A 21446-nucleotide genomic window follows, 5' to 3' on the forward strand; every position below is an offset into this window, starting at 1 on the left:
TACAATAAATGCCAAGCATCTCCTATGTGTCAGGTATCAATAAACAAAATTGACAGAATTCTGTTCTCAGGGCAGAGGCTTCTACTATACTTGGAGGAGACAGAAAATAAAACAAAGCCAATAATATAATTTTGAAATATAATATGTTATCATTATGTGAGTCTTACTTCTGTTTTTTGAATATTTGGTGATCTATTGATGGCACCCATAGTGCCAACTATAAGCAAAATGTGTGATAGCCAGGCCACGTGTTCCTTGATTATGTTGTTAGCAAAATCAAAACCCAAGCTCATACCATCAGCTGAAATCTAAGTTAGATTTTCCAGCCACACAGCAGGGAAGGATTGTGTAGGGAAGAATGATGTAGCTTCCAGATTCAAGTGGAGTCACCATTGACTGTGAGATAGAGAGAGAAGATAGCAGCAGAGTGGATTAGGGCTGGATCAGGGTTCTGAATTGTAAAAATAAGACAACATAAATTGATTGTGACCTCAGTTTGCATGTTCATCTCATTTGACTGTTTACTTTTGAGTAATGTCATGGTGAGCCCATTTTATGGCAAGTACCTTATATTTAGCTACTATATATATATATTTATATATATAAATATTTATATATATATAATTTTTTTTATGTTATCAGGATTCTGAGTTACTTCTTCCTAGAAATTATGGGTCCTAATTATTAACAAGTAGCACAGTCAAGAATAATTCTTTAATAGGCTCAGCAAATGCTGTGTTCGTGTCTTATACCTGAGTTAATGGTGGCACAAAACTGGGGAATTCCCCTTCTTTTTGGGACCAAGGCAGGTTTCCAAGGCTTCCACAGGTTTGAACTCAGAGAACCACACATGAGGTTTGAAATCCTTCTTGGTTCCATCCCAGATACCTCTTGCTTTATATTGTCTATTCTGTCGTAAGTCAAAAGGCAACCCCCAGTTTTTAAAAAAAAAAACTATTGCCATAAATGTGACCAGATGGGGTTGGGGTTGTGACTCTGCGGTAGAGCACTTATCTAGCATGTGTAAGGCAATGGGTTTGATTCTCAGCACTGCATGTAAGTAAATAAATAAAAATAAATAAATAACGGTCCATCAACAACTAAAGAAAGATATTTTAAAAAAATGTGACCAGATGCATTTATTCAATTATCTCTACAAATACATCAAATAACATAAACATTTCCCAAGATATCACTGAGAGGGCAGCTTGACACTTCTCTTTTATCTGATATCTTTCCTAGTGAGAACAGCTTTCTTTCCTCCTCCTTTTCTATATTTTAGTTTTCAATTTATGGTCAGATTCAGAGGTATTGTGTTGGTCCTGCTTCAAGTTGGATCATGCTTTCTTAGCTTGAGTGAATTAAGGTGAATTTATTCAGAGCTGGTCAATGGCGCCTCCCTCTTCTCTTGCCTCTTTGGTATTAGAACTTGTAAATATTAACCAGGGTATAAAACATCTCATTTTTCAGTAACATCTCAGGAGGGAAGAAGAGACAGGGAGAGAGGGGAGGGGAGAGACTGGAGGTAATGTTTCTGAATTACATCCAGAAGAGAATTAATTTGAAAGTGTTGGAATACCATTTTTAGTTCTCGAGACAATTATAATTTATAATTTAAACTCTTTGACACTGGTGGCATTTTCTACCCTCAGTAAGGAAGCTAAATGGCAAAGCAGTTAAGTGTAGGCTTGGGAATTTAAGCCAGTTATTAATAGTTGATCCAAGATTATGGGTATTTATGATGGATGGTGGCTCTTGGAATAAATATAAAACTGATTTATTATCCAATTCCCTGAATCTCTTCTCAGCATATATAGGACAGGAGGGTTTCTACTGGCTTAGAGCAACAACAGTGAGGGTTTTCTTTCTTCTTTTTTTCTTCCTTAATAGCTCATATGGTCTAAGGCTTCTTTCAGGTTTGCAGCATGTTTTGACCACTTTACATGGAATCTTCCACATACATGAAATGAAATGATATGAGGGTTCAGTGTACACAGGGAAGTAGACGAGAGAGGAAGTTGCAGTCATATCCATAAAAACGTCACTACCTGGGAACTCGTGTTGTACCACCAGGGTATCAACCATCTCATTCTATCACTGACACCATTTCAATGGTGTGAACGTCATTCTGGTAAAAAAAAAAAAATTCTGATACTGCGAGTCATGTTTGAACATGTTCAGAATAATATTACATGTTTATGAATAAATTCTTTGAAAATTTAAAGATTGTAGTAAAATGACCTGTGTCAAGATGAAAGTTTCTTAGATATCATTTTTATTGACATCTCTCAGGACACTATTGTGATTTTATTTGAATCAAGGCAAAACATGTCACAGAGAACCAGTGCTTGGATGTAATAACTGGTATAGCAGAATTTATTCCCCAAATGTGTCTGTGATTTCTGTAAATATTGTCACTGACTGAAAATCTGTTTCATGCTTTATGAGATATAAAACTGAAGGGTAAAAATAAAAAGCACACATTTCTATCATAGTGAAAGAAAGCAAATAGTAAACAAATATTTCTAAGAGTAATGAATGCTTTGAAGAAATATGTTTACATCTCTCTCTGTTTCCTTATTTTCAGTGGTTTTTTTTTTCTAGAAGATTCTACCAGATATGTTGGCAGTTGTGAAAAGCTTTTTAGTTATTTCTGTTTATTGCTTCTTTTAGAATAGATAGGAGGAAAAGCCCTTTGTCCATTAATAATCTTTAAAGCCCCTGTGAGAGTCAGAATTGCTGAATGGACTGCAGTTTAGTCTTTGCTGCTTTTAAAAACCTTATTAGAATAATATACCTTCCAGAGGCATCTGCTCCTACTTGAATAGGTAGGATGTCCCTCTCTCTGTGGCTGTCAGAAAAATGAAAGCCAGACACCTATAACAAAGTCTCAGAGCATAAGTATCTCAGAGTCCTTTGGGTGGGCTTTATGGCTTCATTTAGCATGCTAGCCATTTCAGCTTGTTTCTCTTTTGCTTGAGTGGTAGGCTGGCCAGGTGGAATGTGTTTCAGATGAATGTTTAGGGCCAGGGATACTGAGGCAGCACCATCTGGCCTACCTCTTATACCCTGGGACCCACACCTCATCTGAAGAGCATCAGGCCCAGAAAGCCAAGGGGCCTGAATTCTCCCAAGTCAGAAGCCTCCGCTAACTTTTGACAACTTTGGAACTTGTACTGTAGGGTTACTTCCCAGGCCAGAAATTTGCATCAAAGGGCTAAGAAAAATACATCCAAAAATAAACATGAAAGCCAAGACTTCATGCCAGGAACTCCAGCCACACACATCCTGTTGGCTGATTCTCCGGTCTCTCTACTCACAGCTCTGATTCTTAAACTAAGCGGAAGCCTGCTCCGATGACTTGGACCTTATGTCAGTACCGGGGGCTGTCCTCAGGCTTTTCTGTGGAGTGGCAAAATGATTCAAATCCAGAAAGAAAAGGAGTGAAATTGTTAGGAGTTAACAAAAGTTAAAAAAAAGGAAGTCTTTTCTTATCACCTTTGACGGCCTCAGCGTTCCTGGAGAAGCTTCAGAGCTGTTACTCTCTGTGGACCCAGAGGGGCTCAGTAACAGATGCGAACGGGCTGCCGGGGATGAAGGCACGTTTGCTGCCCAGATAAAGGATAGCTGTTCGCTGGATGTCTGAGAACTTGGAGAGAAAGAAAAAGAGGGACGTATGGTCTACAAGGTGAGACGAGTCGTTCTGTTGTCGTGTGATGGATGGGAGAGTGGGGATGTGGTACCTGTTGCGGTTTGCATTCGGTTAAGGAATTAGGCTAACATCTCTGACTTTCCTAATTATTTTTCACCAGACCTAAATATGTACCGTGGCACTGCCATAATTTGATTTCATCTTTGTTTGTGGTGTCTGTGCCGGGGCTGGGTGAGTGGTGGCTTATCTGTAGTGAAGAATGTTTATTTAGCCTCATGATCTTAAATATGTTTCTAGAAGATAAATATAGTTGTTCATAACTAGGCAGAATCATGTCTGTCACATCAATATTAAATAGTTGTATCTATCTAGTGACATATTCGAATGGCATATATTAAAAATGAATTTTGGGCAAGGAAACAGATTGAGAATGATGGTATTTTACCCTCTGGGTGCCCGGGGGGTATCTTGCCTGTAGCTCTCAGACTATATGAAGTCCTTAGTGTTTCTGAGAATTGTGTTACATTATTGATAACTCGAAGTCCCACTGGCTCCCCAAGCTATGATCTCACTATTTCTCAGAAGATGATCAGGGGGTCTGAATAGATCAAGGCCTGGCTGGCAGGTGCCAGGATGCCCAGCTGCTGCTCAGCAGGCTGGTTGGTGCTGTGACCAGTAGTCCTTCCTCCTGCTGAGGCGGCGTGAGTGTTCCTTTCAGGAGCGTGCAGTGGATGCTTGGGTCTTTCAGTTGTGCTGAAAGGTTCTGAAATGCGTCCTCATTTGCCAGCAGGCTGGGTACTGTGCCCTTCCAATGGCTGCTTGCCTCACTCACTTCTAAAAAGCTTCTGTCACATGCAACAAACATACTTGGTTCCCACCACAGGGAGGTGCAAAACCCACCCTGTCTGCTCCCCTGTGGTTTTACAGTGTAGTGGAGAAGACAGGCCTGCATAGGCACAAATTTAAGATGAACTGAATGTGAGACAATCTGAAAAATACTCTGGGAAAGATGGTGTCTGAAGGTCATGGGGGGAGCCAAGGGGGAGGTTTATTTCCACCCAGGGTCTTGTTTCATCTGCAAAGATCTCTGCTTCTGAATTCTTTTGTGGCGAACAAGGCTGTTTCTTAGCATCCCTAAAGGATTGGGGTCAGTTAACCAAATGATAGTGCTGGCGGCAGCCTCATCCCGAGGGAAGGGGCAGGGCTCCTTCCTCGTGTGTGTCTGTGCTCTGACTTCTCCCCTCCTCTGTGGGGCCCCAGGCAGCCTGACCAACCAGGGTGTCATGTGCTGTATTTTCACAGGCCCAGCTTTGTTTGGTGTTTTGGTTTTGGTCATCATCTGGAGAAATCCACAGTGAGGGTTAATGGGACCCCCCAGGCAAAGGCAGCTCTAATGCGGAAGCCTTTAAGAACCTGAGACTTCCAGAAGGAACTCCTGGTGTGGACTGGTGGTGATCCTTAAGCTCTTTGTGTGTAGAAAGCCTGTGGTTGTGGGACTTTCCTGCTCTTGTGGGTCCAAATTCCTCTCGTGCAGCAATTCCAGGCTTCTGTGAGAGGTTAGAGCGCTGGGGTGGTGTCTGACACCAAAAGAGAAATAGCAGGAAATTTGGTCACAATGCTGGCCTCTTAGGTTCCTGCAGTCTTGGCCCTGGGTGATCTCCCTGATCTCAGTGTCCTGAGCTGTCTAGCCCAAACCAAGGAATGCACGACAGATCTTCCCCAGGCCATTCATGTGGTTGAGTGATCTGGCCCGAAATGCTGATCTATTCCTGGTTTAACCCAGCTTTGTGGGATGACTTCCTCCAGAGCTGTCCAGCCTCCTGGGCCACCTTATTGTAAAACAGATACCTTTACTTAAATCTTACCTCGCTGATTGGAGGGGTCAAGGTTAATGCTCATCAATTATTTATATGCCTTATGTGTTGAAAAATTTAGTGTCTCCCTCTCCTTTTGGTTTGCAAATGAAAGAAGCCACAAATTATGTGAATGGGAAGAATAAAATATAGGGCAACAGTTCATGTTCTATCAAACTATAGATGGGAAGAAGTACTTTATGGTCTCTTTCATTGTTTATAGTCATAGTTCTTGAACTGATTCCACCTTAAAATTACCCAGGGACTTTTTTTTTTATTTTTATTTTTCCTCTCATGCCTATGCCCTACCTAAATGAATGAAATCTGAATCTCTGGAAGATGGGGTCTAGCATCTGTGACCTCTTAAAGCAGCCCAGGTGGGTCTAGAGGGCAGCCAGGGCTGAGAGCCTTGTGTTTCTCCGTGCTTGCTGGTTCAACATATAACTGGCTGGCATCCTTGCCCCTGGCTACGGCTCTGTGATGGAGGTGATCTGTTTGCTCCTTGCTGGTCTGTGTTGAATTTCCTAGTGTATTTTCAAATTGGGACTTCTGCCAGATTTAAGTGATAATGGCAATCAGTATGGGAGAGACGAGCATGTGGGGTTTGTTCAAGGCTTTTTGAATTTCAGCTTGCCTATGTAGTGTGAAAATAAGATGCGAGATCATCCCCAAATTCCACCATCTTCCAAGCACACTCTCTCTTTGCTGTCAGTACAATGGTGTCGTCTTCCATCGGTAGCTCCTGCCCTTGTGAGACAGTGAGAGTAAGAGAGGCAAATCTTATCTTAGAATTATTTTGGACTCATGGATCTTCTGAGGATCTTGGAAGCCCCCAATGTCCCTGGTCTGTACATGGAGAATTACTTCTCTAGGATAAGTTCCCAGAATATGTAGAATGTTTTGATAAGCATGGAAACTTTTCTGACTCTCATGGAGTCGGGGGCCTCAGAGCCTCCTGCCTTTTGTGAGAACTGAACTGGGTTTGGACATCCTTCTGTTTTCCCCTGAGCTCCTCTTCAAGCCCCTCCCAAGACCAGCCATGTGCCGACTGGCTCTTTCGGGGCAAAACCTTGTAAGAAGCTCAGCAGTGGTAGCCCAGAGAACTGAAGGTCAGATTCTTGGGAAATATCCCTGCTTCAGGTCTGCTAACTACTGTTTCTGCTCTATTTTCCTGGTCCCTTTGTTGAGTCAATCCAAGATCCAACCCGAATGCCATCTGCAGATCAGATGAATAATATCAGGGAGGAATAATGGCAGCCCATTCACATGCTATTGCGAGTCTATTTTTAAAAGCAGATCTGTCTATGAAGTAAAGACTGGGAGGAGGCGGAACTTCCTCCCAAGGAGATGAGATACACATGATCAAAAAGAAAATGACCAACTGAGCGTGGTGGTGCTTGCCTGTAATTCTTGGGAGGTTGAGGGAGGAGGGTTCCAAGTTTGAGGCTAATCTCAGCAACTTAATGAGACCCCGTCTCAAAATAAAAAAGGGTTGAGCATGTGACTCAATGGTTAAGCACCCCTGGGTTCAATTCTTGGTACCAAAACAATGAGAAGAAGGAAGGAAGGAAGAAAGGAAGGAAGGAAGGAAGGAAGGAAGGAAAGAAGGAAGGAAGGCAGACAGGTAGGAAGGAAGACAGGTGTTATGGCCTTGAAATCTGATTGGAAGATGGAGATCAGGAAGGCCAACACCTGCAATTGCTAAGGTTCAGGGAAGATTGAAGGTCCTCCAAAACAGGCAAGGAAGCTGGAGGCTAAGGGGCCCTGGCCTGAGATAACCTGGAGCAAGAGACTGAAGTGATTTCAGAACTGACCCATAGGGAACTAAGGACTTGTGTAGACATACTTGGAGGATCCATCTGATTTCTCCCAGATTTACCTCAGGTCTTGATCAATTGGGTCCTCTCATTTTCAGTGGGGCTCTGTGGACGCTGGAAGGCAGGAGTTCACCCTCAGGCCTGGTCCTCAGGTAATGGAGTGCTGCACATACTTATTTTCACCTGTTCCTCCGTAACTTGGAGGAGTGTTCTCTGAAGAGCATTTCACTGAGGGACTCATGACCCGATCTAAGGGCCAGATTTGACTAAAGAGCATCATAGTCATGTGGATTTTATAATTCATGGTGGGTCTGTGTGTGTGAATAGCAAGTAACTAAGGATAATAGATGGAACTGATTCACTACTAAATAGATGCCAGAAGCCATTCCTATCTTTACGTATGTTAACTCTTTAACATACGTAAGTTATTACCACCTTAGTCTAAACAATTGATTTAAGTATCCAGAATGCAGTTACTGGAACTTTTGGAGTGAAAAGAGCTTTTGGTTTAAGAAATATGTTGAATTTAGACTCAATGTTAACTTTTTCCCCCTTCTTTCCATATATTTTTATTGGTGCATTATAGTTGTACATAATGATGGGATTTGCTGTTACATATTTGTACATGCACAAAATATAACAATATAATTTGGCCAGTATCACTCTCCAGCACTTCCCTGCTCCCACCCTCAGGTCTCTTTCCTCTATTGATTCCTAAAATTTCCCCGCCTCATTTTTTTCCTTTTCCTCTCCTTCACATATGAGAGAAAATGTATGACCCTTGACCTTCTGAGTTTGGCTTATTTTGCTTAACATAATGGTCTTGGATTCCATCCATTTCCTATAGACGACCCAGTTTTACCAAATGTTAACTTTTTATCTTCCAGAAATATGATAACTCATTTAGTCCACTGGCAGACAGGTCTACGTGGAGCATCAGAAAAGAGGATGGATTCACAACAGGTGCTTTTAATTTGGGATTCATGACCCTGCGCAGTTCATGGACCATCTATTTAACCTTTGAAATCTTTTACATGTGTGCCCAACTTTCTGCAAAGAGGGTACATAGCCTTTAATCTGATAGGGGTCTGTTACCCCCCAAAAGATTAAGAACCATTTTCTGTAGAATTAAAAAGATATAGACCAGATTAGGTAGGTAGCCTATTCCCTCTTCACGTGAGAGAGAACTGAAACTTGACTTTCATTTTAACACATCATTATAGGATTTCTCATTGAGGGAGCAGAAACAAAAATAATTGTCATCAGGCTTTAAGCCTTTCATATTGGCATCTCGAAATTCTTTGTAGTAAAATAAGTTAGAAAAAATGTGAACCTTCAGGGATTGAAACAAAAACTTTATAGAAAGGTTCTACCAATAAAATAAATATTTCTAATTTATGAATCCACTTCCCCACTAATGCGCATTTAGGCATTTTGTATTCAGTTTCAAAATGACTGAACTACAATAAGATGTTTTCATGGACGTGTGGATTCATATTTAGTTCCCTCCTGCCCCCCAAACCTCCTCCCACAACTGTCCACATTTAACAACACCAATTAAGCTAACTGGACAACCTCAGATAATGGTACTTTAAGAAATTAGCCCATTGTGCAAGAATGTGCAAGAATATGCAAGCATTGTGTTTTTATTTTAAAGAAATTATTTAACTTATTGAGACTAGTTAATAAATGTATTTGGTACGAAATTCAAAATATCCAACAGAATATATAACAGGAAGTATGCTTTCCTCTTCTGTCCCATCAGTTTCCCTCACCAGAAGCAGCCCACTGTTATTGGCTTCTTACGTACAGTATTTTTTGCTGAATATTCTCTTATATTGATTTATTGGGCAAGACAACAAATGATTTTCCTCTTGGAAAGGAAAAAAAAAAGTTAAAAGAGTCAAAACTATTAAGACTTTTCGAGTCATAATTTTCACCCAGACTGACTCTAACATACTTGTAAGGTTTTAGATTGCTTGTTCCTGTTGGTTTATTTTACTAAAAAAGTTAAACATTATATCAACATTATCCAGTGTTTTAAATTTGAGAACATTATTGTAAAATGTGACTATGTTTCAAATAGAAAATTTGAACCAAGCATGTAAGAGTCATTGCAGAGTAATTAATTTTAATTTATAGTTTTTAATAATTATCCAGGCATGGTTTGAATGCCCATAATCCCAGCAACTCAGGAGGCTGAGGCAGGAGGATTGCAAACTTGAGGCCAGCCTCAGCAACTTAGTGAGCCCTAAGCAACTGAGCAAGATTCTGTCTTAAAAAAGAGCCGGGGATGTGGCTAGTGGTAGAGCACCCCTGGGTTCAATCCCTGGTACAGAAACAAAACCAAACCAAAAGAACCGGAATTAATATCGTTGTTGAAAATTCAAAGCAATGTGCATCGTTAGTAATATCAGAGGAGGTAAATATAAAAAATAATACTTCCTCCAGTTTTAATAGAGACACTAGTTCTTATAGTTATAGGATATCATGTTCACACCACGTTAGTAAATGCAACATGAAAAATCCTTTTGCGTTAATTTTCTGAGAGGTTACCCCTGTAAATACTTCTCCAGATCATCTATATTTCCTTAGTTGACGTGTATCAAGGCAGGGACCCTTGTGGTGTAGCTGACCTTGCATCCAGGGCCCCTGAGAGAATAAACACTGATGTTGACAGTGCAGCTGTCATGAATTGAATTCATAAAGTGGAGTTCAGGTTTTAAACCCTGGCCTATTCTTCTTGCTTTATCTCATAGATCCTGTGCTGTAAATCAGGGAGAATGTTTGCCCGCAAAAGGGGAGCAGGAATAATAGTGTGAAATCGTGCCTTGGTGTACTAAAATGTTTCTTCATTTAGCTGTCTGTCTTCTTTGGGCTGCCAACTCCCTGGATGCTATTGTTATTTTATTTTTAAAAACACATCTATGATGATCTGAGTTAAGGGTAACATAAAGCTCATGAAGCTAAGGGGGTAAGAGAGGTGAGGAAAAAGGAAACCTATTTTTTAAAATGCAAAAGAAAGATATATACATACAAAATTCAAGCGGTACAGACAAGGCTGACTGCATAATTTGTTGGCCCAGTGCAAAATAAAAATATGGGGTCCTTTGATCTTCCCAGAATAAAAAAAATGTCATCAGTGGTGCTAAAATATTAAGTTTTTTATTTTCCACTTATTCTCTCTCTCAACTTGTTCTGTATTTGCTATTTAATGTTATTCTAAGTGAAGAAAAATCAAAAATTTAAATTATTAGCATAAATTTACTATTTATCTTTCAATGTTGCAATGCCAGTCTTAAATGCAAATATAGGAACATTTAACTTGTATGCAGAGTCCCTGAAATTACCTATTTATATTTCTTAGCTTGTACATGCATATGTATTTTATTCTCATCAGGACAGTGAAAGCCATGCATAAAACTGATTGAACTGGTTCTATTTCTCTTCTCGAGGCACACCAACACTTTCTCTCAAGTTTACTCATGAGTAAGGAAGAACCCGAAGGAAAAATAGTCGCCCTTGTCCTTTATGTCATTGTTTTCAGTGTGTTTGGCTAATGTGTGGAAGTAACGTAACGAGAAAGGATATGACAGCGTTCCTTTGCCAATCCTCTTGCTTTCCATCTGTGTTCAAAGCAAACTCGGGTTAAAACAGAAAATGGCGCCTCTGGGACTGGCAGCACCTGGATTTACTCATGGAAGAAGTAGCATGCTTACCTTGGACTTGCTTTGGGTCATGCCTCAGAATTCTGGGCTCACTAAGCACTGCCAACATTGTGCGAGATGGAATGGCAGCACACAACAGGCACACAATTGTGTGTATGTCCCCTGCTCGGGTGCATATCCGCTGTACCGTTGGACTTCACTTACGCAACTAAGTTCCAAAATAAAAGTGTTAAGGGTTTCAAGACGGTGACAGTCCACCCAGCCCTTACCAACCCCCAGCTCACTGCAGCCACCTGAGCAAGTCCAGGTGTCACCAACGCAACTTCACCAGAGCCCTCAGAAAGTCAGACATCATAAACTATTGTTCTAAGCTTTGAGATTTCAGTACATTGTTATGAGCAATGACTGCATAATGGTACATACATTAAAAACATGTGAACCTTTACACCCCCATGAATAGGATCACATCATTTGTATGCTCTGTATGAATCCTGCTTGTCCTCATGGAGTGTATATCAGAGAAAATCTTTTTTTTTTTTAATTTTTTTTTTGTTATTGTCAATAGACCTCTATTTTATTTATATGTGGTGCTGAGAATCAAACCCAGTGCCTCACACATGCTAGGCAAGCGCTCTGCCACTGCGCCACAACGCCAGCCCCAGAGAAAATCCTTGTCAGGCAGTTTAGCCACATTATGCTACCGAGTTTTCCTTTCTTTTCTTTTAAAAATATTCTTTAGCTGTTGACAGAACTTTATTTTATTCATTTATTTATATGTGGTGCTGAGAATTGAACTCAGTGCCTCCTCAGACATGCTAGGTGAGCACTCTACCACTGAGCCACAACCCCAGCCCCCACCAAGTTTGCTGTTGAAGGGGCTGCTATAATTTATTTAACCTATTCCTATCGATGAACAGAATTATATTGGGTTTCTTTCTTATAAACAGTGATGAAAAGGATGTTTTTATACATATATTTTGATGTACTTTTGTGGAGTAAGTTCTTACCAGTGGAATTGTGTGGACATCATGTGAAATTTAAAATTCAATAAAGATTTTCTAATTATAACTTACAAAGCCTGCACCAATTTACATTGCTCACAACAGTGTGTGGCTAAACTCGTTTTGTCAATTTTTCAGCATGGTAATTTCAAACTTTGAAAAATTAGCCAGGAGGAAAAAAGGCATAATTGTTATTTTGTCTGTTGTCTTTTATCTCTCTATCACTAATCTTAATCAATTAAGTCCTTAAACTTAATCCCTAATTATTGTAAGAGGTTAAGCATTTAAAAAAAAAATTTCTTAGTAGTTCTTGTTTTTAATCTGTGAGTGACTAGTTTAAGTCATTTGTCTAGTACTCTTATAGATTATATCTATAGTTCTAAGATCATAAAAGCCTTTTGTAGATTAAAAAAACATACCCCCTCTGTCATATGCATTAAAATATCTTTTCCAAGTTTTTGTTGGAGATGTATTCTGTGAGTAGAAATATTTCCTGGTTTGCTTTATGGTTTTCTTTTTCACTCATTGTTTTTTTCCCCCTCTAATCTCTTTCCTGTGAACTGTATTCCATTGACACCTCCCCAAGGACATATTGCTATTAAAGAAAAACTTATAAAAAATCATTTGTTGTTTGCCATTCCTCCTAGAAATTATTTTAGTTTACCCATTTAATGTTATTTTTATCCTTTTGCTACTGGAGAAATGGTACTTTGGGAAGCCAATTCCAAATTAGTTGGTTGCCGGATCTGTTGGCTACAAAATGCGGTTCCCAGCAATAACCCATCCTTATCTATTTGGGGGAAATTAAAGGGAAGAATAAATTTTTAAATGATATCACATGCTGTTTTTCTTGGCTAGATCAATGGCTTAGCTGATCAGGACATGGTCTCTTACTCTTTTTACAGAACAGAGACTTAGTGAGACTGTTTTGTAGGGTTGAAACTAAAGCGTCAAGAAGCACAGACCAGGCAGTACTGCTTCCAGGCCTGGATCTGATCATTCCCAGGGGCTCAGTGAATCTCCCTTCAATGGTCTTAGGAAGTCCAGATATAATCCTGCTTGGAAAACATCAGAGGTAGCTTCAAAGAACTGAGGAGAAGTAGACTGAGAGGTGGATCTAAGATCAGGTGCAAAGTGTAAAGGTAGAGAAAGAACTGCTCCTGATTTGGAGATTCATGGGACCATGGTGGTTAGAGGCGCGGGTGAACAGCAAAGCAGAGCTGGTGAGCCCTTCCAGAAAAGCTGGAAACCTCCCTCTGTCAACACTAGAGATTTTCTTGTCACTAAATACATGTCTGTTAAAAACGAACAACTTTTAACATCTTTGAAACATGATGAGAGGGTCCTTCTTGACTTGGGTGATGAAATGTTTACTTTGTGATAGTTCATTAAACAATTACAAATTGTATGCTTTTCTGAAAATTGGTTGCACTTTGAAAATGTTTTAAACACTAATAGTAAACATAAAAAGAAAGAAGGAGATTGGTTTTCAATAAAAGAAAGAAAGAAACTTCCTTTAAGTATCAAAATATTTTTGGAAGATATGTTTATAAATTGTGTTCTGTTTCTCCCCTTTTTTCTTAGGTAAAATTTTAAATTTTGTGAGACATATGACTGTGTTATTTTTACAAACTTCAGCACTCATTTGCGCTTCAGTCAACTGATGCCCTTCGAGGCTTCTGAGTTGAGCAGGAGTTTGTGCCTCACAGTAAACGGCAGCAGAGCATCACAAAATTCTGAAGCTTTTGTTTTCCCCCTTGATCCAAGTTGCCAGTTCTTGCTTTATACTGAAGTCAACATTCCTGCTCCTAGACACCCCCCGCCCTTTCCCCTTCTCCTAGTGTTTTATCTCTGCTAAAGGCTGGGAAGCTACAAGGCAGGCTTTTGAGAGTGGTATCTAAAGCAAGAGTAAAGAAACCTAAGGAGGTGAGTCATGCATGTTCACAGCAGTGTCATGTGCTACCTCTGATGTGTGAAACACATGCCACATTTATTTAGGTGGCTCAAGGCACTTGCAGCTCTTATGAACAAATCAATGAGGAGATGCCTCTAAGTGGCCTCTGGATTACCAGTATGTTGTTGAGGTGATTTAAGTCCTTATAAAACATTCATAAATTGTTCATTAAATTGCAAACTTTGCAATTCATCCTATACTATGTAAGTTCCTTAATGAATGAAGAGGACAGTTTCTCCGGTAGCAAGCATATGACCTAGTAGGTCTCCAATATACTTGGGTCAAAATGAGATTTTTTGCTTCCTGGCTATGTGATATCGGACCAGAAATTTACACCTCAGTTTTCTTACCTGTAAAATGAGAAACTCAAACCTAGCCTGCATGGTTGTGGAGTATCTAAGTATCTAGCTCTTAGGTAATCATTGACTAAAAGAAATTCATTAAATGATGACAATTTTGGACACATGGAACCTGAAAATAATTTGACTGTTTTATAGATGTAGATCATTAGAATATATTCTCAATATTTCTTTTTTTTTGTTTGACTGCTTTTTATTTTTTGATAATTTTGAAAAAAATTGTTCTTTTTAGTTGTACGTGACAGTAGAATATATTTTGACATATCATACATACATACATGGAGTATAACTTCCCATGTTTGTGGTTGAACATGATGTGGAATTACACTGGCGGTGTATTCATATATGAACTTAGGGAAGTTATGTCCAGTTTATTCTATTGTCTTTTCCATTCCCATCCCTCCTCCTTTCTCCTGACTCCCCTGTCCAATCCAGTGAACCTCCCCCATCCCTATTCTCACTATTTCTGACAATAAAAATCTCTTATCCTTACTGATACGTAGTAAAAATACACACAATTGTAAAAATAACTTTTCAATAATAAATATCTCTTAATCATTTCCATTTCCAATTCAGAAGTCAAATTCTCAGTGACAGTAGAAGACTGAAGTCATGAATGAGCTAGGGCTAGCCCATCTTTCATTCCTTTAAAGCCTCCAATTAGCATGTGGGTCTGGGGCAGAAAAGAGAATGAGACTGAGCTTCACGGTGCGTGACTCTTCCTGACTTTCCACCCCCACCCCTTCCCAACTTTCAGTGACATTCCTGGCCACTCCAGACCTTCTGAAAAGAAGTGGGAGATGAGGTAATTTCTGACTCATTAAAATGGAAATGTACCCTCACTTCATAAAAGATGTCACATCTTGGTGTAGACTCAGGCTTATTTTTTAAAATGCAAACAGATTATAAAAATTTAAAAAAAAAGATAATCTTGGCAACAAGGATTTTCACAGTAGTTTCCTTTGTGTGCCAAAACTTCTCATGCACGGACATGTGTGCCTGCATAAATATGTGCAAGACACACCCATTGTTCACAGGCATCTATACATGTGCCACTTCCAAAATAAATGCTACAATACACTGAGAGGGGTTGAGGCCTCTGTGCTTTCAGGTGAAAGGTCTGTGCTTTGAGACCACCAGCTGTCAGCTGGGTCTGGTGTCGGGGAACAGGCTCTTGGTTATATCACAGGATGTCCCTGATGTGAGGCTCTGGAGTAAACTCACAGCCCTGAGCTTCCCCTCTGATGCTGTGATTAAACTGCTTGTTTGGGTGTTGCCTGGTAGATGAGAAGAATAACAACACCGCTTGGGTAAGAAGGGTATTGTCCTGAGGCGTGGTGTCCTTTTGACTTCCTCCCCCAAATGGAGTGCTTCCTGCTTTCCCGCTGAGGGATGAGTCATGTGAAGAGACTTGAGGATGTGACACTGGGGACCAGTCAGGCCATAATTATTTGGATGGCACAGATGATAAATCTGCTTTGGGCACATTTCCCATCCAGGTAAAGCCGGGAAGTGCAAACAGGGCTGGAAATAGCTCAGCTGAGCATCTTCAATCCTAGCGTGGTGTTTTCAATAACCCAAAGCGCTACAGCATTGTAGTCCTATTCACCAGGATTCTTACAGCAGATCTGAACATCCTGATGATGATTTTAACATCTTGTGATTTCTGGCTGTTGGCAAGCATTTTTAGAGTTTATTCAGGTTGAGAGATTGATGAAGCATTTGGTATATGCTTGAGGTGACCTATGTATGGGCTCTAATGGCACACGGAAACACGTGGCCAGCAGGACAGTCTTTCAAGAAGACTCGCGGGGTTGGTAAGGAAATGGCTCCTATCTACATTGAATTGTGTTTTTATAGAACCTGAACACTAGCATTTATTACATGTCAAGAGCCATGGTAAGGGTGTGTGTAGATATATACATATAACTTGCTGAATGCTAACTGTGACCTTATAAGGTAATAATAGACATAAAAATAGCTATATGCCTAATGCTTACCTTGCTTGTCCTTATACTGAGTAGGCAATTTGTATACCTTGTCTCATATAATCCTTTTAGCAACCCTGGCTATTAGGGATTATAATCCCATTATGTAAGTAAGAAAATTGAGACTTAGAGAAATTAAAGAACTTGCCCACAGTTGTATAGCTAGTAAACTGAAGGAATTAGGATTTAACTAGCCTTGTCTGACTTTGAAACTCATGATTTGTAACATACTTTCTTATTCTCCTGTGATCAACCAGTATCCATAACAAACCAGCCAACCAAACACACTAACAAACCCATAAATAAGTAGACAAAACCTGAGTTTCAACCTCCTTTCATAGAATGTATGTGAGAAAAATCTTCACATTCACTTGGAGAGCAATAGCCCCAATAAGATGTGATGTTGCATTTTTCACTAACACTTATGAAAAAATTATTATCTATAACAATTGAGTGAAATTCAACAAACTCAAAGTGCCTCTGTGTTGATCATGCTTCTTATAAGACCCTGAGGTGGAAAATCAAGATCCTTAAGAAAAGAAGCCCTCTTACACAAGAAGGCCTTTATGGTACAGAGAATCATTCCCTAGGAGGAGTGGCTATTGGAGACTCTTCCTTCTGATTTTCTTAAAGATGAAGTTTGTTTATTTTTCTGTACGTATTACTATGTGAAAGGACATCCTCCTCATAAATGTCTTCGCTCTTTCAACCTTGGACTTCCCAGGGAGATCAAAGTCTTGGTGACCAGCTACCACATCAGGATTAGCAGGCAGTCTAAAACGTACTGGGAAATCAGGGCAATAATCCATTTCCCACCTTTGTTTCCCCTGCAGTTTTTTATTCTAAAGTGAATGACTTAGAGAAGAATAAAGTAAGGTATTATATGAGCCAGCTTTTGGATATTTGATTTATGAAAAAAGAAAAGAAGAATCCAAAGACAACTTTGTCTAAGAAAATCTTATGTGTGATATAAAGTTAGTATCTTAAGTAAAAAATGTTGTAAGTATACTGGTGATGAAGTCAATGTTTTATTCTTTTTAAAAAAAATACGTATGTGGTATAAAAAATTAATGTAGGATCTCTTAGTCTGGAGGTGATTTTAGAAAACTTTCTATTAGGACTGGGATTGTGGCTCAGTGGTAGAGCACTTGCCTGGCATGGGTGAGGCCCTGGGTTCGACCCTCAGCACCACATATGAATAAATTAATTAAATAAAGGTTCATTGACAACTAAACATATTAAAAAAAAAGAAAACTTTATATTACATTTTGGATATAATTTGAAAGTATTATGAATCCCAAACACTTTTTCTGCCTTAGGCATTTAGTTCACATGTGTGTAAAGTTCCTTCATTTATTCATTTATAGAATATTTATTTATATAAAATTTTTAGAACATTTATTAAATATTTACATCATTTGAAAATGAGATAGAAAACTTATGGTTATTGGACTCAAAGAGGTGACCGTATGATTCAAGAGGTAAATCATACACATATATATATGTGTGTGTGTGTATACATATATATATGCATATGCACATATATATGCATATATATACACACACAGATATGTAAATATATATATGATTAAGTGTAAATATAAAAGTTAAATACTAATGTTAAGGAGAAATTGAATGGAGCAAGAAATGACAATGATTAATGTCTTCTATCTCCTTAAAGTGCTACAAGTTTCTTTTCTCTTTAGTACTTTGACTTGTGCTTCATTTCTGATTCAAAGCTTTTATAAAAATTTTACTTCCTCCATTGAAATCTTTGAGCATGAGAAGAATTATGGTCAGATCATCCTTGTGTCCAAATTACTCTTGTGACTTCTCTTCCATTAGGCATCTGTGTTTGCTTTTCATTTGTTTCTGGCTCTGTTCCTATGAGAGCTGGTTCTGAGCAGGCGTGCAGCTACTTCTCTATCTTTAAAGAGAGATTTTCCTCCAGGGGAGAAAGCTGTTCTCTTAACTGATCATGTAATTCTGGAAGGCAAAGGAGCAAATGGACACCCACTTAATAGGACAGATTGGCTAAATCAACCTGGTTATCAATAGAGCATTATGTTTCCAGTTGAACACTTGCACAACCCCTGTCTAACTCACTTAACGATGAGCCGCATGTTTTTAGTCCTGTGTGCCTTTCTCTTAATTTTTAGTATGGTTGTCTAGTTTGCCTCCTGGAATTATGTTCAGCGTTGGGGTGAACCACTCTAAAGGTAGGTATTACAGGACTGAGCGAAAAGCTCATAATGGCAACTATTACATTGCAAGACCCCTACTATTAAGTAAATAATTGTGAACACTTTGATGTAAATTTCAACCAAGATGAATGATGTAGTATTTTTTTTTTTAATAGAAAAGAATATTAACTGGAAGAGCACAAAGTAAGGTAGCACTCTCCTTCTTCTTCAAGTCCTTTCTTAGGGACATTGTCTCAAGAAGTCTTAGTGGCTCTAGAGATCATTCAGTGTATCCCTTTTTTACAATGAATGTCCAGAAGCAGGTCCAGAGACCTCCCCAAAGCCTTCATGGTATGTACTGGTGGAATCAGGACCAGCTTTGGTTTCCTTGCTGCTGAAGTATGGTTAAAAAAATCTCTGAAGAAAGGTTAAAAAACAAATGTGGTATGGTAAAGCCTTGAATTACTAGCTTGAGATTCTAGTGAAAGTAATATCCTACCTTCAGAAAAATGCACATACACATAAAAGCATGAATATAATTTCAGACATGAACTTCAGGAAGATCCTCCAGTGACTACCATCTAGGGTTCATGATCCCCACTTTAAGAAGTCGTGATATAGACGTCATTTGAAACAACCTGCCTGTTGCTGAACCCTACCATAATCTAATTACACTTGAGTGATTACATGATTGTAGAATGGTTACCACCACTTCTCAAAATGCTCATTTAGAATTTAATTAATAATGAGGGAACAATTCCCAAAACAGACATGCAGATCCACATGTTGACTGAATGCACATACACAAACACACACGGTCACTCCTGAACATAGGCTGTTAATTTAAAAAGCATCTACTTTACACAACATAAAGGGAGCAGGGAATTTGTGGATAGGAGCTTCGGAAAAGGGTAGGAGTCTCAGTGAAGGAAGCCAAACATGGTCCTGCTAAACCTAGCAAGTGTTTAGTATTTTTTTTTTTTTAACATCATCACAATGATCAATGACTCGGATGCGTGGGCTGTGGAGGGCAGGAGTTTGTGGAATTTGGAGGTGGCATAATTAACTGGGAATTATTATGGTAGTCTAGATATGCCATGATCAGGCCTTCTCTAGGGTCAAACTAGACTGGAACAAAGGGACAGGGATGAAAGACATTCTAGGGACTATGTGATGTTGAGATTAGTAAGAGGAATAAAGGCAATAATAGGAAACAGGAGGAAAATAAAAAGGTGATAACGTCACTGTTTCAAGCTAAGTAAAAATACAGGCTCTATTCTTACAGAGGTTGGCACAAGTTTTTCAACAGAACCTGCCAGGGATAAGTCAAAGTGTGCACACTTGGATAATTAGTATTTCCCAAGCTCCAACAGTGAGTTCTGTGTAGATAAAGAATGTAATTGATTTAAGCACATTTATAAATTAAGATTTTTTTAAAAGTATGATTATATGGTTGTCTCATTTTTGTCTTCAGAGTATTCCTTAGTCTATTACTACAGATCTCACAATCCCTCAGCCACAGTTCCGAAAGCCAAACAGTTAAGAAAACCCAAAGTTTTTGTGAGTCCTCTTGTCAACAAACCTGACCTGAAAGGATATTGAAGAGGCTGTGTCCCACTTAGTGGGACTTCATGTGTGTCTTTTATTTTTTAATTATCTTTTATTTATTTTTTTAATATTCATGTATTTCATTGTAGATGTGTGATGTGTTTGACTTTGAGATTCTGGACAGAATCCCTATTTTATAGATGAGAATACTGACACTCAGAAAACTAAGTGCCTCATCCTACATGAGGACCTCTTATGCGAACAGGCCACTCTGTAAAGGCCTCCTCTGTGAATATAACTCAGTCCCAAAGCTGTGCATGCAAAATGTTGGCAGACATGACCAGTTTCTGAGACCAGGTGATTGACAGTCTCATCTGATAGGTGCTGGTATTTTTGCCATTAAAAGATTAATCCTTTGAAGGCAGGGACAGTGTGGTATTGGTGTCACTTGCTTTGCAAACAGAAGAAGCTTCATCTTTGAGGTTGAATACTCCAAGTTAGGTTGTACACTCTGGCTTGATCAAGTTCTGGGGTCGGTCTCTGTGTTCTGTCAGCGCCAGGACCCGAGACCTGGAGCAGGCACAGTCTCCCGAGGCAGGATGGCCTCATCCTGTCCTTTTTCGGAAGCCTCATTTCAGTGTCCTAAACTGGACCTACAAGACCTAGGGGCAGAGGCCAAGATTAAGTCCCTTATGTCTCTGGTGGTGCCACATGGGAAAATGGGCACCGGCAAATACAGAGATACTTCCATCCCAGGCTTTTCTCCTGTGAAGGCAGCCTCTGCTTTTTCATGGGGAGAAAATGACTTTGGACTTCTCGCCTCTTCTCATTTGCCTACTTCCTCTCTCATACCCCACAGTGAATCAGCTGGATGCTCTCAAGCATGAGATTCAATTACTTTTATTGTTAGGCTTGGCTATGATTGTCTTTAATGGTCAGAAAATTATCCAGCATCTAAAAAAAAACACAATTAAAAAATTCAGCCACAGTGTGTCCCTGTGATTTTTGGCTGGCAGTAAAAGAAGCATTTCCTCAGAGGAGTTCTTTCAGACATTTGGCATTTAGTGCTTGTGCTCTATGTTTTATTTCACAAGTGAAAACCTGAGAGCTTGGCGTTTTGTTTTGTTTTAGTCCTTCCAATATCAGGCATGTTTTCAGCCATCCAAAAATGAAAGTGTCAGTTTAATGTCATCTTTGGGGTTAGAAACATTTGATAGCAGATAATCTTCATTTTCTGTGTGCTCCATCAAGCAAATATATGAATGCTAAATATGTTCAGACCCTGGATCTAGCCTGCAATAAATTGGCATCCTTGTGCAATGTACTAAATGCTGTGCAAGTTGTTTTATTGGGAAGGAGAGAAAATTTTGACCAGCCTTACAGTTTGGTTCAGTAGGAATACTAATCCCAATGATATTGGCCA

At 39.3% G+C, this 21446-nt stretch overlaps 1 protein-coding gene across 5 annotated transcripts in view; it reads left to right on the forward strand.

Annotated features, from left to right (window-relative positions):
* The window catches only part of Rapgef4 (Rap guanine nucleotide exchange factor 4), a 279641-nt gene that overhangs the window by 61795 nt on the left and 196400 nt on the right, over positions 1-21446 (forward strand). The window contains exon 1 of one of the 5 annotated variants that reach the window (XM_047543013.1): positions 3468-3688. The exons of the other annotated variants lie outside the window; for them this stretch is intronic. Within the exon in view, the coding sequence (XP_047398969.1) occupies positions 3677-3688 (12 nt within the window). The 5' untranslated portion in view covers positions 3468-3676. Of the gene's footprint in view, positions 1-3467; positions 3689-21446 lie in introns of those variants that run through there. 5 annotated transcript variants of the gene reach the window in all.

This window comes from Sciurus carolinensis, chromosome 3 (assembly GCF_902686445.1).
Source record: "Sciurus carolinensis chromosome 3, mSciCar1.2, whole genome shotgun sequence".
Lineage (NCBI taxonomy): Eukaryota > Metazoa > Chordata > Mammalia > Rodentia > Sciuridae > Sciurus > Sciurus carolinensis.